At 37.5% G+C, this 16720-nt stretch overlaps 1 protein-coding gene across 1 annotated transcript in view; it reads right to left on the reverse strand.

The window, feature by feature from the left end:
* LOC144445722 (uncharacterized) overlaps window positions 1-6696 on the reverse strand; it is a 17904-nt gene extending 11208 nt beyond the window's left edge. Inside the window, exons 1-7 of the mRNA XM_078135365.1 lie at window positions 6628-6696; window positions 5361-5504; window positions 3979-4067; window positions 2992-3105; window positions 2208-2340; window positions 899-964; window positions 468-606 (exon numbers count right to left, since the gene is read on the reverse strand). Coding sequence (XP_077991491.1) covers window positions 468-606; window positions 899-964; window positions 2208-2340; window positions 2992-3105; window positions 3979-4042 — 516 coding nt within the window. The 5' untranslated portion in view covers window positions 4043-4067; window positions 5361-5504; window positions 6628-6696. The remainder of the gene's footprint in view (window positions 1-467; window positions 607-898; window positions 965-2207; window positions 2341-2991; window positions 3106-3978; window positions 4068-5360; window positions 5505-6627) is intronic.
* Window positions 6697-16720: the final 10024 nt, after the last annotated feature.

The following is a 16720-nucleotide window of genomic DNA, read 5'->3' on the forward strand; positions in this document are numbered from 1 at the left end:
GTAGGTTAGTGTCCATTGGCCATGTTTGTTTCAACCAAGCAGAAACCAATAACAAACTGCACATGCTACAAAGATAACAAGATTACAAATTCTTGCTACGTGTTGTCTAAATAAAATAAACCATATAAACATACTGCAGACACAAGGGCAGCAATATTTTGAAGTCTGAGAGGTGGTATTTTAGTTCAAATTTGGAACAGTGAATTGGAAATGAATATAATGTTTGATTGATCTACTATGTAACTTGATCACACAAGAGACATTAGCGCTGAATAAATAAATCATTACGTGATCAAGGTCCGTAGTGGATGGATCGAAACATCACATTCGTTTCCAATTTACCATTTCCAAAGTAACTACATTGTACTGTCCTATTGATTCTTGGAACCATGAACATATATTCTCCATTGAAATACAAATTAACATCAATATATAAATCACTGCCTACAATAATAAGATCACTATACCTCTGCTTGGTGTTGGCGTTGATTTGGGCCAATAATAACTGAGTTTAATTTACACCAGGACAGGCAGAGATATTCAAGTACTGGACAACTCATTGCCAAGGTTATGAGCACTTCCTGATGCAGTCGAGTTCCAATCAAACTGTAATAATAATAGATGAAAAGAAATGGCTAAGAAATATCACTAAGTGTACACAACCAAAAACAACATTCCCTTGGCAATTGGTTCTGGAGTCATGTCATGTAGTAGTTCTGAAATCCAGTATGTGTAACAATCAGTCAAACAGGGTCGAGCATGCAGTAAAACTAACAACACTTTACTCAAGACGATACAACACTCAACTAAGTTAGCCAAAAAAAAGAAAGAATTGTTCCCGGTCAGGACATTTTTATAAAGTGGTGCGATAATGCAAACATTTTGGTGTTCCTCTTACCTTAGTGTCTTCAAACTTTGGAATGGTTTATTTGTAGGTAGGTCATCAAAATAAACATGTTTACACCTACAAAACAAAGGTATAGGAACATTAATCAGAAATTTTGGAAATTCTATGGTTATGAAATGATACAAGCTATAATTAAAGTAGCTATAAGGCATTTATTTTGGATTTTTAATTTATGAACTAATTTTATCATGACTTCCTACTTGAAAAATCAATGCAAAACAACGTAGACCATTGAAGTCTGTGTTTGTAACTTAATATATTGTAAAAAGCTAGAAAAATGTGTAAAATGCATGTTTGTCATTGTATGTACAATAACAAACATTTTACACATTTATTAGTCGTTCGCAATATATTAAGATACAAACAAGGACTTGGTATATGTTGTTTCACATCGATTTTTCAAGTAGGAAGCCATGATAAAATTAGTTCATAAATTTAAAAATCCAAAATCAATACCCAATTCTCATCAAATGGCCACTTTTAGTGTGGTACAATGTATATATGGAGTCCATTACAACGACTTAACATAGTCTACTGACAAGTGCCTATCGTGAGGACTGGTCAGTGTTGATGACAAGTGCCTCTCATAAGTAAATATTAATACTGGTGACAGGTGCCTATCAGTAGCACACGTCTGTGTTGCTGACTCACAGGACTTTTATGTTCTTATTTTTGTGTGTGTTAGCAAATAAATGTGCTGGCTGCTATTAATGTATAGTGCTGTGATAATTTGTGTATTCAAACTAAAATTTAGCATAATGACCTTAGCTATGTATGTACCATCACAGGTACACATTACACACATCAATATCCCATGATACTTTCAAACTTGGGAAAACTGCTTGTACCTGTAACTTTTACGTTTTAAAAGCAAGATAGGGGTATAAAAGGTTCCCTAAGGTAGTGGGAGTTGTTGTCAAACTTGAATGTGTACAACAAACAAAGCAGTGATTCCTCTATGAAAATCAATGATAACAATGAGCAGCTGGTGATTTTGGTAATAAATTTGGTATATATGGATGTGTGAATGTCTTGGCAATGTGTGTGTTGTTACAGGAAGTTGATATTATACATGGTATCTCAACCCACTAGTCTGAGATGGTATGTACAATTTTGGACAAAACATGATCGGATTGGGGTTTACTCGATACCTGTACTGAAAAGTTATTCGTTACTCTTAATTATTCAAGATTATGATGTCATCGAGGTGCTAATGACAACCACATAGGTGGTCAGCTCTGTCTTTAATAAGGCTGAAGTGATTTTTTTAAACAAACGGAACTTTTGATTTGATTCTTACCATTCAATTTGAAGATCCTCAAGATATGGTGCATGTGTTGACATGAGTTGCAGGATGACAGAACTCTGTATTACATTATTTCTACCTAGAGTGAATGATTTGAGGTTGCTACACTTCTCTGTAACTGCTTCAACTGTACCAGAAACAATAGAAATAGATAAACGATAAAGTCGGAAAGAGTTCATTTTGTACCTCCATCCATTACTCCATAGACAATGGAGAAGAATCTTCACTGTCTATGATTACTCTAATAATAATAATAATGTTGGGTTCTTATATAGCGCTTTCCCACTCTGTGCTCAAAGTGCTTTACAATTATTACCCCTGGCTCAGATCAGAACGGCACAACGGCCCTTTAGTCGAGGGCGCCCCATCACGGCATACCCGACAGACTACACCTTACTAAGCTGATGTATCTATAAGGTCGCGTGTTCTGAATAATGGGTCAATCTGTTGACAAAGACTGAAGAACGCAATCAAAAATTTCAGGTAACAATTTTCAAGTTTGTGTTTGGATCAAAAGCTTAAAGTTAATGCAACACTGAATTACCAACACATGAATTTTGATTTGAAGAATCCTAAACCTAAGTTAGCAATTTTTTTTTACATTCCCTTTATTTTCTGAATAAAATAATGACAAATTGCAGTGAAACTTAACACTAGGGGTACAAAAGATTTAGTAAAAATGCCATAGTAAGTTAGTAACTGTAACTTTGTCATATTTTGGAGCTAATTTTTGCCCTTTGATAAACAACTGAAAGTGAACAGATGATTCCTTACTTACCTGTATTTCTTGTTATTCTTTCTGATGTAATTACAAAATGCTGTAGTTTTGGACAGTCATGTAGGATCTCTTGAACAAGGTCATCAGTAGCAATATCTCCAATGATGATTTCATCTGGAATGTAAAATTTTAGATATCCCTGATTACCAGAATTGCAGTGGTTTGAGCTGGTTCTTGGTACTCTAAGCAAAGGTTACTTGGTACCCTGTGTCCAAATATGGATATTTAGAAGGTGTACTTAGGTACTCTATGTCCAAATATGGAAACTTAGAAGGTGTACCTTGGTACTCTTATGTCCAAATATGGAAGCTTAGAAGGTGTACCTTGGTACTCTATGTCCAAATATGGAAGCTTAGAAGGTGTACCTAGGTACTCTATGTCCAAATATGGAAGCTTAGAAGGTATACCTTGGTACTCTTATGTCCAAATATAGAAAGTTAGGTGTACTTTAGTACTCCATGTCCACATATGGAAATTTAGAAGGTGTACCTTAGTAATCTATATCCAAATATGGAAACTCAGAAAGTGTGCTTCAGTACTCCATGTCCAAATATGGAAACTTAGGTGTACCTTGTACTCTATATCCAAATATGGAAACTTAGAAGGTGTACTTTGGTACTCTATGTCCAAATATGGAAATTTAGAAGGCGTACCTAGGTACTCATGTCCAAATATGGAAACATAAAAGGTGTACCTTGGCAAAAACAAGAGTGAGAGATTTGTGGTAAACCATTAGATTGCTTGATTAATTGTGGATATGATGCCCTGTGCCTTAAGAATCAGGAGTGGGCTTTCGGAATATGGAATTTGGCCCATGTGTTGTGTTGGTGAATGGTGTCATTAGTTTTGGAATCAAATGGGACACTGGCACTCCATGTTTAAGTACGAAACATGCGAATAAATATTACCTCATAAATATCATCTCGTAAATATTACCACAACATGTTAAATTGAAATTAAACAACATATACATGATTGTCCACTTACCTACATTGGGGCATCTCTTTGTGATTTCTGTTAACATTACAGGTTCAGGATTTCTGCAGATCATGAAATCTAACCTTCTTAGACGTTGCCTGGGAATAGATTGAAAAGGTCTTAAACATGGAGTCGTATATCCCTTGACATAATTCATAACTTTTACACAGGATTCACTTCATGGATGCATAAACAACGATTAAAACCCAACAGATGCCCAACACACTGCACCTCTCAGGTCTACGAAAACCTAGCCAGTAACCAGCGATTCTCAAACAAATCTGTCTCTGAGCAGAAAATTACATAAATTATGATTTATGAAAGACTTTAATTTGAAGTGAACTCCGACTTTCTCAAAATTACCTAAATTTAACACAGCAGTCAGAATTTGGATAAGGCAAGATCTTACTCAGTGATTGTGAAATGACTCATTGTTCTAGTCAACAAACAACAATCTCTTCACCCAGACTAGACTGTAAGATACATCATGTCGCTCCACCCTTACTGGCCTGCTCTATCTGTGAAAGAGGTTGACTGATGTGTGAGGGCGCCCCGTCATGCCATACCTTACAGACTAGAGGTTGACCGATGTGTGATGGAGCCCCGTCATGCCATACCTTACAGACTAAGGGTTGACCGATGTGTGAGGGTGCCCTGTCACGCCATACCTTACAGACTAGGGGTTGACCGATGTGTGAGGGCGCCCTGTCATGTCATGCCTTACAGACTAGGGGTTGACCAATGTGTGAGGGCGCCCCGCCATGTCATGCCTTACAGACTCGAGGTTGACCGTTGTGTGAGGGCACCCTGTCATGTCATGCCTTACAAACTAGGGGTTGACCGATGTGTGAGGGTGCCCTGTCATGCCATACCTTACAGACTACATCCAGATATACTTATCTTATGAAAAATGAACTTTATCAAGCAGAATAACACGAATAGTAGAATGATACACGATATAACAGTTATTGTCTTTGCATTCATTTTTTCAACTAGCAAAGCTATCCTAGACTAGAGTAAAAGGGGTTAAACTTTGTGTTAGAATTCCAACTGTACAACAGTAGAAGTGGTAGTCAACAAATGTATGTAAAGTTCCCAAGAATTATCACACGGCAGTAAACAAGACTATAAAAAAACTCTATTATAGTTACCTTTATCCTAAACAAAATATTCTGTGACAGGCTAAAAATGCAATCATCAACATAACGACACAGCATTGGTAAAAGATGATCTTTTCAAAGGTGGTTATGCTACCACTATGGCCTTCATTAGATCACCCTCTTTTTGGTCAAAATGCTGCCTCTGAACAGCACTCCTAGTGGCCAAAGTATATTAATCTTTTGTCTTTCTGATAACTGGACTATATTGTATGGTGTACTTCTGGGACTTACCAAAGGGACGGACTTCTACATATATCCCGGAACGTTGTACATGTCTGTGATACACTGCACAGTTCATTCCATTCCAAATGTGACAAAATCTCAAAGATATTCTCCAGGGAAAGAATTTCTAAGATGGAATAATACTGCAGGTACCTGGAATTGTAGTCAGATTACAAAGCATACATACCAACTCTGTTATCACAACATTCACAATGATAATAATGAAATTACTCATAAAATATAATGATTGGCTAAAAATCCTAGAATGCTACACCATTGTGTATGGAAACATGACACCGAGGGCGCTGTTCCATATGACTTAACAGGGATAACAGCTTCAGGAATTAAAGGTATTTCTGTAACTTTGGGTTCTGGACTCACATCACATTTCACATCACATAAATTTTGCATCATTGCTAAGGAATGCCAAATAGTCGATTTTCCGGCTCCAAGATGCATTGCGCGAGAGGACGTCGCTTATGTTGTTAGATTTAGTCTTGTTTTGTCTTTATTACATTTGAAATAACATTTTCATCAGGAACTGATGGTAAGACATGTTGACCTCTTTAATTATGGGTGATTTTATAGAACAAAGACTGAACACCATCGATGACAGGGGTGGAATTTTACGGGTAAACACAGGGTACCGTCATGTGACAACCATCCCCCTGAGTAGCGCATGCAAATCCCTCCGTGCGTACAGAACACATGGCATTGTATGGAGAGACGCGCAATGCATCTTGGAACCGGCAACATGTCTATTGAAACTTGTTTTCACAATCATTGCCCTAACAGTGTTGCCTCATGGGAGGTAGCAGATATGCATTTTGTATTATATGAATATTCATGACTATCTGAAGGTAATAAACACTTAGGAGTGAAGAATATCTCTGTGATGTGAACAAGTTATAGGATTGAAAGGGTAAAATTTGCTGTAAATTGTTTAAACCAATTATTGCACACAACTACATATACAGGAGCTTTCGATGAGTACCTCAAGCCTTGTTCACTCAGTACAACACTTTCTAGACATTTTGATAAGGGCCAAAATGGTCCGTTTTGTCACTAGGTGGCAGAGTAGCAGATAGAATCATTATATTCTCTCATGCATACATGCCTGCCCCCTAAATCACTCCGAAACATGCACACGAACGCATGCACACATACACCCATGCACACACGCACACACACACTCACACACAATTGTCAATCCGAAAAATGTAATGAAATGAAATGAAATTCCCTAAATCTGTTTGGAAATAAGTACAAAATTTACCTTGCATCTCCGTTGTACTCCTCTGCTTCCCACTGAGTGAAACATTTCTGTGTGTCTTTAGCTTCACTGTCTTGGTGCCAAGTTTCCATTTCATGATCAGAGCAGCATAGCTCTGCATCAGTTGTTTCATCCATCCTGTTGTTATGGTTACCATCACCATCTTCATCACCATCCATATCAATATGTACTACATACAGAGTAAGTTCATAGAATACCTACCATACCTATAGAGAGACAGAAGTTTACCACTAACAGCATGAGAGAGAAACTACACACATACTGTTACTGGAATTCTAATCCTGTTTGCAGGCAGAGTAAGGCCAAAAAAAGGAAAAAATAATTCTTTCTGGTCAGCGTGCGTATCACTTAAATACCCCTGCATCTGTCTTTTTTAGTGTGTTTGTGCAGCCCACGCAGACGGCAAATCAGGGGGGGGGGGGCACAAATATAACCATCCCTATCTTCAGTGAAGATAAATGCAGAGCCAATCATGAATAAGCAAACGACATCTGCCCACTCTGGTTTAAAGTACTGAATAAATAGAACAGTAACTGTAATATACTAATAAATAGTAGATTCACTGACATGTTTGTTGAGACATCACTGGCTGATTCCCCTGAATTGGACTGTTCATTTTGTGTCATACTGTTCAGTTGTTTGCCTACAAATTTAAATCCATAGCTCAAAAGATTGACCATTGTCCATGTTGTCCATTTAAAACTTTAAATACGCTGATACTATGCTGTACCATAGACCCTACACAACTGTACTAATACATTCATGCACCAGTACCAGCCAGCATTCAATTGTCAAAGTTCACCTCTGTATTCAAAGTGCGGTCCCGTCAATTTCCCATTCAATACACTATACCCCTATAGCTCCCTATCGTGGGTTTGACATCGAAAGTCACCTGATTATACTTCATGACCCATAAAAAGGTCATGCTATGCATATACTTTTAGTTCCATTGCGATCGTATTTCTTGTTTGTTCATTTTCAAATGTTACTGTTCCTACTTTATAACATGGTTAATTAGGACAATTTGAGAATTGAGCTTTGGCTTCGGGATGATCATACAATGTCACACAAGCTCAATCAGCAAATTTCGTGTGTTTAGAGGGGGAGGGGTATGATAAAAGCTTCTGTATTTACTACTGAGATGTTGATAAGGTGATCAAAAATTTTCGTCTAAAGTGAGATACAGTGCTGGGTTTACAGTTACTGTAGTATTTTAATGTGTTTTTACCATCATCTCAGTAAACAGGTTCATAAGGTTGGAACTTCATGTTTACCATCATGTTTTTACATTGAATCAATAGAAGTCGTGAGATCAATACGATTTTCATCATGATATGGTTTACATCATATACTGTATACAGTGTAAACGTGTGATGTCGCACTTGTGAATGTTCGTTCAGGGGTGGCCGGTGGGAGGGGTTTTGTCCTAAAAGAACGGTGTTCGTTTATTGAGCTTGTGCGACAGTTGTTCTGTTTAGTGTCTGCAGGCAGGACTATACCACCCCAAGATAGCTCTGGATGTATATTGCTACAGTGGTATCGATCTGAGGATCGAGTGAGGAGTAAAATTACAATACTGCAAGTACATTATCGATGACATCATAGCAATACTATATACATCCACAGCTACACCCCCGTGCATTGAATTTGACATTACAAATCTGCCAGAATCGAAACCATTTATAATTAACACGTATAGTGTGGTAGAGGTTAAGAATATTTTGCGACACGGAGATAACAAACAACATGAAACAAGTCCACTGGATTATGTGCGCTGCGATTGTCGAAACGCATATCGTGAGCTAACTCATACTACTAACTTACTATACTGTACGTATTGTTGTTGTTGTTGTTGTAATGGCGGTATTTCATTTGAATAAATGTTCATTTTTATCTATAAATATTCTAAAGACACCACACTCACCAATTATGAATTCACGGGATCAAAGTACGGTTTTAGTACCCCCTTTCAGTACACTATATTACACGTATAACGACGTATGCAGGGTAAGCTGTTCAACTGTGACCTCTGAAACTTGACCCCGCTTCTTTCTCCCACAATGCTGTGTGATCGGAGAGCATACTGGGTGACGTGACCTTAATCTCAGGACATGGGGCCCAGAATCAGGAGGATGCGATGCTCAGCAAGACGGTCTTTCACCATGTACCAGGATCCCAACAAACTTACAGTAAATCGGAAGAACCGTAGCAAAGTAGTGCAGTGTAGTGTAGTGTAGCCAGTTTATCACCAAAGTGGCAAATTGCAATGTTCTTGAAATCGCGCTAATCACGATGACATGTTCAGAAGTAAATAGTGATTTTAATACGGTGACCTTACATGTCAGTGATGGTAATATAATACAATAATAATAATAATAATAATAATAATAATAATAATAATAACAATAATGATGATGATGATGATGATGATGATAATTATTATTATTATGAACTCATAAATTTCTTTCAGGACCAATTTCCTCCATTTTTGTCGAGAAAATAGGCTATCGAATGACAGTTATATCTAGTCTTGGATTCTTTTTAAGTGCCTTCGCTGAAAATATAGAGTTTCTGTATCTTAATAATTATAGCAAATGAATAGCTAAAAGTACTATACTAACCAATAACTTGTTGCCATCGCTGCATCTGCTGCGTTAAAAATGTTATCTATTTTGATTTCAAATCGTACGGCCGGCTGTGCTGTCGTCCAATCATAAGCCACAGGTGTTTGCTATATAAGAGAATGTCTACGTCATGTTGGGACTGGGACAATTTGTTCACCACACCGCCATCTAGTGGTGAACATGCACAGTAATCATCGTCCGCTTGTCCCCAGGAAGGCAACAATCAAATTAACGTTTACCAAGGGCAAATACTAGCTAGCTAGTTTATTTAGACTGCAATACATAGTCGCTAGTCTCTACAATCGCTTTCAGGATTCTGACCATGGTGATACATCGGAGCAGTTCCTGTCACCACAATTTAGTTTTCAGAATCGATTTACATTACATACACGCCTGTAAATTTCACTCGAAAGGTTGCGATATAGAGTGTTTATGTCACAACACAGACACGTGATATAAATCGATCAGCCCAACAACTTTCAAATCAATAGGACATGTATTGCAATAGAAACATGTCACATATTGGCAATCGATCAAGCCAATTTTATAGGATTATACGAATAACGATTTTCAGCATTATATTGTCAAGACTGTTTTAATTACAAATCGAATCCAAATATTAAAGCTGCACGAGCTGCGACGTGGCGCCCTCACACATCGGCCAACCCCTCGGCCGGTGAGGGCGGAACGTCACGGCGTATCTTGCACTCTATAGCTGCAACTGTAACAGTTATTCAAAACTGTTTTATTAGATATAATCACGTACTATAATGTCGTATACCCTGAAAAGTATTGAATCACCTGTTGGTAAATGAAATTGGTGTAGCTGTACACACACTCTATGGTTCAACAAACCACACACATTTGGGTCCGCACCATTAAATGAGATTCAGAAAAATAGTCATGAATATTCAGTGTGCATCTGATAAATATTCATGTCTCATAAGACCAAAGATGTTCAACTCAAAGAACAATATAATACAAGTGGAAAAGAGTTTCAATTGGCAACCCAGTGAAAAATATTTTTTTGTGCTCGGAATTCCTCCCAGCGATTTTCTATTATGCAGACAAATACACACAAACAAACAAACAAACAAACAAACAAACAAACAAACAAACAAAACCCACACAAATGCTACAGAAAGGTGAACTCAACGACTTTTTCCGTCTTTTTTTTAGTTTCACTCGCTGACATTATAACTGCGACTTGCTATCTTCAAATGAGGGAAACTTTCAAGACTACTGTTACTCGCGGAAAATGCACAGTGCATGTGCGCACTTCTTTTGTACTTTCCCACACAAAGAATTTTTAATTTGCTGCAAAGTTAAGCCAATCTGTCTGTCTGTCTGTCTGTCTGTCTGTCTGTCTGTCTGTCTGTCTGTCTGTCTGTCTGTCTCTCTCTCTCTGTCTGTCTGTCTCTCTCTCTCTCTGAGTTGTTGGTTAAGGAAACATAAAAGTTTAAAGTTCTTTAAAGTTTTACAACTACATATTTGTCTCTTCTAGATCTACTGTCGACTTTCCGCTCCCTAACAATGCTCCTTTGGTATCTAAGAATACATTGCTCCAATAACAGAGTTGTAAGTCCAGCTAAGCTCATACAGCCCCCGTAGAAGTAGAAAGAATAGTTGTAATTTCGTGTACTGTCATATATCCACCCTGTGGAGAAAATTGAATAATTCATTAATTTAGACCAAACCGAGAGTGGTGTTATAAAAATATCAGTATATGCGTCTGTCTGTCTGTCTGTCTGTCTGTCTGTCTGTAAGTCCACCCGTCCGTCTTTCTCCCTTCTTCCTTCAAGTGTCTGTTGGTTGGTTGGTTGGTTGGTCGTCTTAAACTTGTGATTCATGGATGTGTAGTAATTTATATGGTATGGCTATCTCAAGGCCCGACAAAAATATTACTAACATTGCTACATTTTATCGTATATGACGCGACTAAGATATTACTAATATTGCTACATTTTATCGTATGACGCGGCTAAGATATTACTAACATTGCTACATTTTATTGTATGACGCGACTAAGATATTGTTACAAAGTATATAATTGTATTATAAACAACAGTAATTGTATCTAGGCTACCCGACCGTGTGAGGTCTAATTGATTAATGAGATAGTAATACGAGCTAGGCCATGTTATTACTTGTAATTAAGTGAATGTTGCAAGTGTCACTATAAGTGATAAATCACAACTTTTAATGAATTCAACTATAGTAGACAAGGGTATTTTCAAAACTGTTTATCTCTGAATTAAAACACTTCCTAAATAAGGAAAAGAACTGAAGTTTACTGTAAACATGTTATTTACTAACCATATTTATATTACGGAATGAAGCTTTGAATTTGAATAAAATGTGAATGTAGGGTGTATGCGGAAAAGCCAACGTATACAAGGAGAGATCTTGTGGGGCAGAGGAGAGCAACACGTCTTTAACTAACGGTAACTGATCTGCGTCGTAGTAGGAATACTACGGAGAACTAATTGATTCAATCTAGTCTGAACTGCTGTAAGTGAAGGAAAACGAATCCAAAGCTCTCGTGTTGTTGGTTTAAGGATACATCTTCTTCACCAAAAGTAATGTTTTGAGTGCTTGTGAGTTTATCTACTGAATACGTGTCCTGAGATGCTTGTACCTCTGAGATTGTGCGTCTCAGATTACAACTTGAATTTCGTCAATAGCTATCACCACCAAAGACAAGTTGGTAACACTAACATTGCTACATTTTATCGTATATGACGCGACTAAGATATTACTATTAAACATTGCTACATTTTGACACCTGGTTAGACAAAATATTACTAACACATTGGTACATTTTATAATCTGACTCGTCAAAAATATAGCTGATATTGCTACATTTTATGGTCTGGTTCGACACATTGCGACATTTGGTCGTCTGGTTTAACAAAAACTTAGGTGCAATACTTTCCTTAATAAAAGATACATTGTTATACTTATAGTTATTGCAGTTCACCTAAAGACAACTCACGCAATAAAAATTCAGTAACCGTTGCCCTGGTAAAGATTTTTTTGGGCGCCAAACTATTAAATGTTGCAAGATATTGAGGTAGACAATGTTCCACTACAGAATAATCAAATTATCAGAAATTAGCCGGTCGGTAGTTTACATTGAGGCGTTGAATTTGTTGTCAGTTTGAATATACGTTGTGTTTGCAGTAGATCAACTTATTTCAATTTCTTACTTACCAGCTAATGGTGGGCCAAGTAAACCTCCCACACATCCAAAGGGGGCACTCACAGATAATCCTGCTGTTAAGCTTGTTGGACCAACTACGTCATTAATTGCTTGCGAATACAGGGTGAAGACAATACCACAAAATAGTCCAAGAAAGGCTGTGTACACACAATATGTTGGGTATGAGTCAGCAAGGGGACTTAGAAGATTAGTTATTCCGGCCAAGAGCAGTGCTGATCCAAATAGGCTGGTACTTGTTACGGTGCGAGCTGTGAAATGTAATAAAGCAGGAGAAAGCCTGCCGAGTATACCTGTTGCACCAAATATGGACATAATCAAGGCAATATTGCTTTTTGAACTGAGATTGGCAGATTCAGCACGTGCAACCATATGTACGGGCACTCCGTAGAAACCAATTCCAAGACCGAGGAATATATCAAATGTGATTACTGAAAATGATGGATATTGGGTAAAGAGACTGCAGTCGCAGACATCACATATTTTTCTTAGTAGAGTAAATTCATCGTTATGGCCGATCTCCTTCGTTTCTCCATTTTGTAATATTTCGACGGCAGTTTGTTGTTCATCTGTGTCAATATTAGGAGTCTTAGATTTTGACCTTGGTAGTCTGAAGAGTGTCCCACATACACACAAATTGGCATTGATTGCAGCAAATACGATAAAGGCTCCTCTCCATCCATACGTATCAATTAGTAATTGCCATAAGGGGGTGAAGATGAAAACCCCGGTTCCTGTACCACATACTGCCAGGGCATTTGCAATTACGTACCTCTTTTTAATGTAAAATGGGATTATTCCAAGTTGAGGACTCCAAATAAGACCATAGCCACACCCTGTAAATGAATGTATAATCATTCTATCAACGAATGAAGTCCCAAACGTGCGTGCATATATACATTACATACATAGATACACACATACACACACACATACATACACACATACATACATAATACATACATACATACATACATACATACATACATACATACATACATACATACATACATACACGCAAGCATGAACGATGATATTATCAACATTTTGAAAGGGACACATACCGGTTAATATCCCAAAACTGAAGTAAACAAACTCAAGACTAGGTGCAAAAGCAGTTAGTAGAATTCCCAGAGATGATATTATAGCTCCGAGTATTACCGTGCCTCGATATCCTATGTTCTTCACTGACATATTCGCAAGGAGACCTAGATATAAACGTAGGAAGGAATGAAATAAGAATCACTTAATATGATATTTTAGCTCTATTTTCTTTGAATATTCTAATGAAATACTTGATTGATTTTACCTCCCGTAAAGGAGTGTTATTATGCTCCGATCTGTCTCTGTCTGTCCGTCCGTCCGTCTGTCTGTCTGTCTGTCTGTCTGTCTGTCTGTCTGTCTCTGTCTTTCTGTCTGTCTGTCTGTCTGTCTGTCTGTCTGTCCGTGATCAGAAATCATGACTCTCCAGAACACTCTCTGTGCCTGTGTCTGTTTCTTGACTTGTGTGTCTATCTGTGTATATACATGGGTATGTATGTATGTATGTATGTGTGTATGTATGTATGTATGTATGTATGTATGTATGTATGTATGTGTGTGTATGTATGTGTGTATATGTATGTATGTATGTATGTATGTATGTATGTATGTATGTATGTATGTAGAAAAAAAGAAATGTAGATTGGGAGTGACACTAATACCCACATACACCAGGGCATACGTGTATTAAGCTCCTTCCTTGAAATATTATAAAATAATTATCTATTATACCTATACCCAGCTCCAAACTTGTAGCTAGTGACACTATCCATGAAGTACGTGCTGATCCTGCATCGAACGACGTCTGTAGAGCAACGAATACAGGTCCTATGGATTGATACATGCCAAACACAAACATACTGCATACGTGGCCTGCTAACACCACCAGCCAGCAATAGATACCATCATCTTGTACGTCTGCTTTCAACTCATAGCGTTTGCTGTTCATTGTCGAACGAAATGTTTCATAGAAGGTATATTCCACAGTCGTTACTATTTACTAATGGGTTTACAACAACGAATGCGAGGAAGGCAATGTTTGGCTTCCCTTTTGAAAGAATGGCCGCTTTTCATTATGTCAGACTGTTGCAGCTAAACACAGACGTACTGCTCTAGCAATAGTCACGATCGTTGCGAGTATCATCGGCAACTACTGTGTCTGCTCCAGTCATGTAGGTTATCAGTTCTGTCATGCGCTGTCGTGTGCAAGCAAAGGTCAAATTAGTTAGGTTTAGCACTATTACGATTGATTACATAGTGTATCAGACAATATAGGACACAATCCTTCAATGATTCATTGGTTCACCCCCCCCCCCCCACTCGAGGCAGAGGCATTGGTCACGGACCGTAAAACGTTTCCTATATTTTGTTTACGTGTATTGAAGTATTCTGATTAATAAGTACAGTGTATGATCTGTTTGTATTTGTATGGTGGTCTTTATGTATGATTTTGCGTTAAATGTTTACGGGAATCAGCAACCTGGTATTAAACTCGGCTAGCTGGCCAGATACGTTGTACACAACAATCCACTTTCGACGTACTTACGTAATTACATGCTTGTTTTTCAGTAATACAGCGCCATCAACATTCAAGTTAGAGTTAGACATCGTACCTCCACCAGCATCTGTAGAAGTTACAAGCACGTCAATCTGACATCAACCAATAAATCTGGTTCGTGAATTACCATTAGTCAGATCGTAGATGTTTACACTGGTTGTGGAAATATGTTAATTTGGGTAATTTGACAAATAGACGACCAGTTTGTTTTAGGATTAGCTCTGCACTATAATTAATTCAAAGTTGGTAAACTCTAATAAGACAATGATAACGGTAGGAATAGGACAAACAGACAGAGAAAACGATAGTTTTGATAATATTTAAAACTTTATTAACTTGAAATGAAGAGAAAAAACAAGAATAACTAATGCACAAGGTGAACTTCAGAGGTCGTTAACCTTCCCTCGATCATTTTCACTTACTTGATCATGTAAGTAAGTAAAGGTTGTTTATTATAGTGACATGTGATATACATTTTACAAATTGGCAATAACAATATCAGAAAGCAAACACATCACCCAGCCCACCGGGCTTATTAGTCACTACAAAACTGAATTGCTCGTATAAAGCACTTAAAAATAAGGGATGCAAAGAGGACAGTCATAACAAGTAAAGAAAAGTAACATACTACATTGTTATATAAAGATGATTACACCTTCTGGTGTAAGCTTTGTGAATAAATTTACAAGTTGCTCTAGGCATATTGATCATTATAAAGTTCCATTTCTCAGTCTCATTAAAGTTTACAAAATTTGGATTAGACTCAAGTATGATATTGTAAAAATGTGTTCTTAAATCCTGATAGAATGAACAGTGAAATAAAAAGTGAGATTCATCCTCAATTGAATCTGCATTACATAACACACAGAGGCGAGCATGTAACACCTCGCCCCTAAAACGACCTGTTTCAATCCTGAGTGGAAGTATTCCTATTCGTAACTGAACAAAAAGAGAACGTTCAGCTCTCGACAAATCTAAATCTAAATAATTTTCACGGCGATATGTTCTTTTAAAGATACTGTACGTGCGTAATTTCGGTTTGTTACGAACATGCATATACCAGTTTTCAGTACAATTCGACTGTTTACGTAACCTGACAATCCCAGTATCACATGGAATCAACTCATCAATATCTAGACTTTCAAAGATGTCATACATTTCAGAAGACCAATTGCCGACACACAGCGCATGGTCCCAAAAGAAAATCTTACTAGTTAACCTATCACTGTCAAGGTTACAAAGTCTGTTCCAATACCGGGCCATATTACCCCACCTACTCGCAATACACGAATCCCAACCAGTGTCTCCATTAATAGCGAGAGTAGGTGCGAATTTGTGAACACCTAAATAAAACCTTATTGCCCGATTCTGAATTAAATCACACGACGAGAAGTTTTGAAAACCCCAGATACCCGAGCAATATTCAAGAATTGGTACCACAGATGCATTGAACAATTTAGTGAATGTATTAAAACCCATATTATTCAGTGACCTGAATTTGGAACAGACTGCACCTAAAGCTCTACCAGCCGACTCAGCAAGCGCATTAGCAGTAATAGAAAAGTCAAGAAATTCATGCAAAACAATACCCAAATATTTGTACTTAGTAACAATCTCTATTGTTTCAGTACC

This window comes from Glandiceps talaboti, chromosome 14 (assembly GCF_964340395.1).
Source record: "Glandiceps talaboti chromosome 14, keGlaTala1.1, whole genome shotgun sequence".
In the NCBI taxonomy this organism is placed as follows: domain Eukaryota; kingdom Metazoa; phylum Hemichordata; class Enteropneusta; family Spengelidae; genus Glandiceps; species Glandiceps talaboti.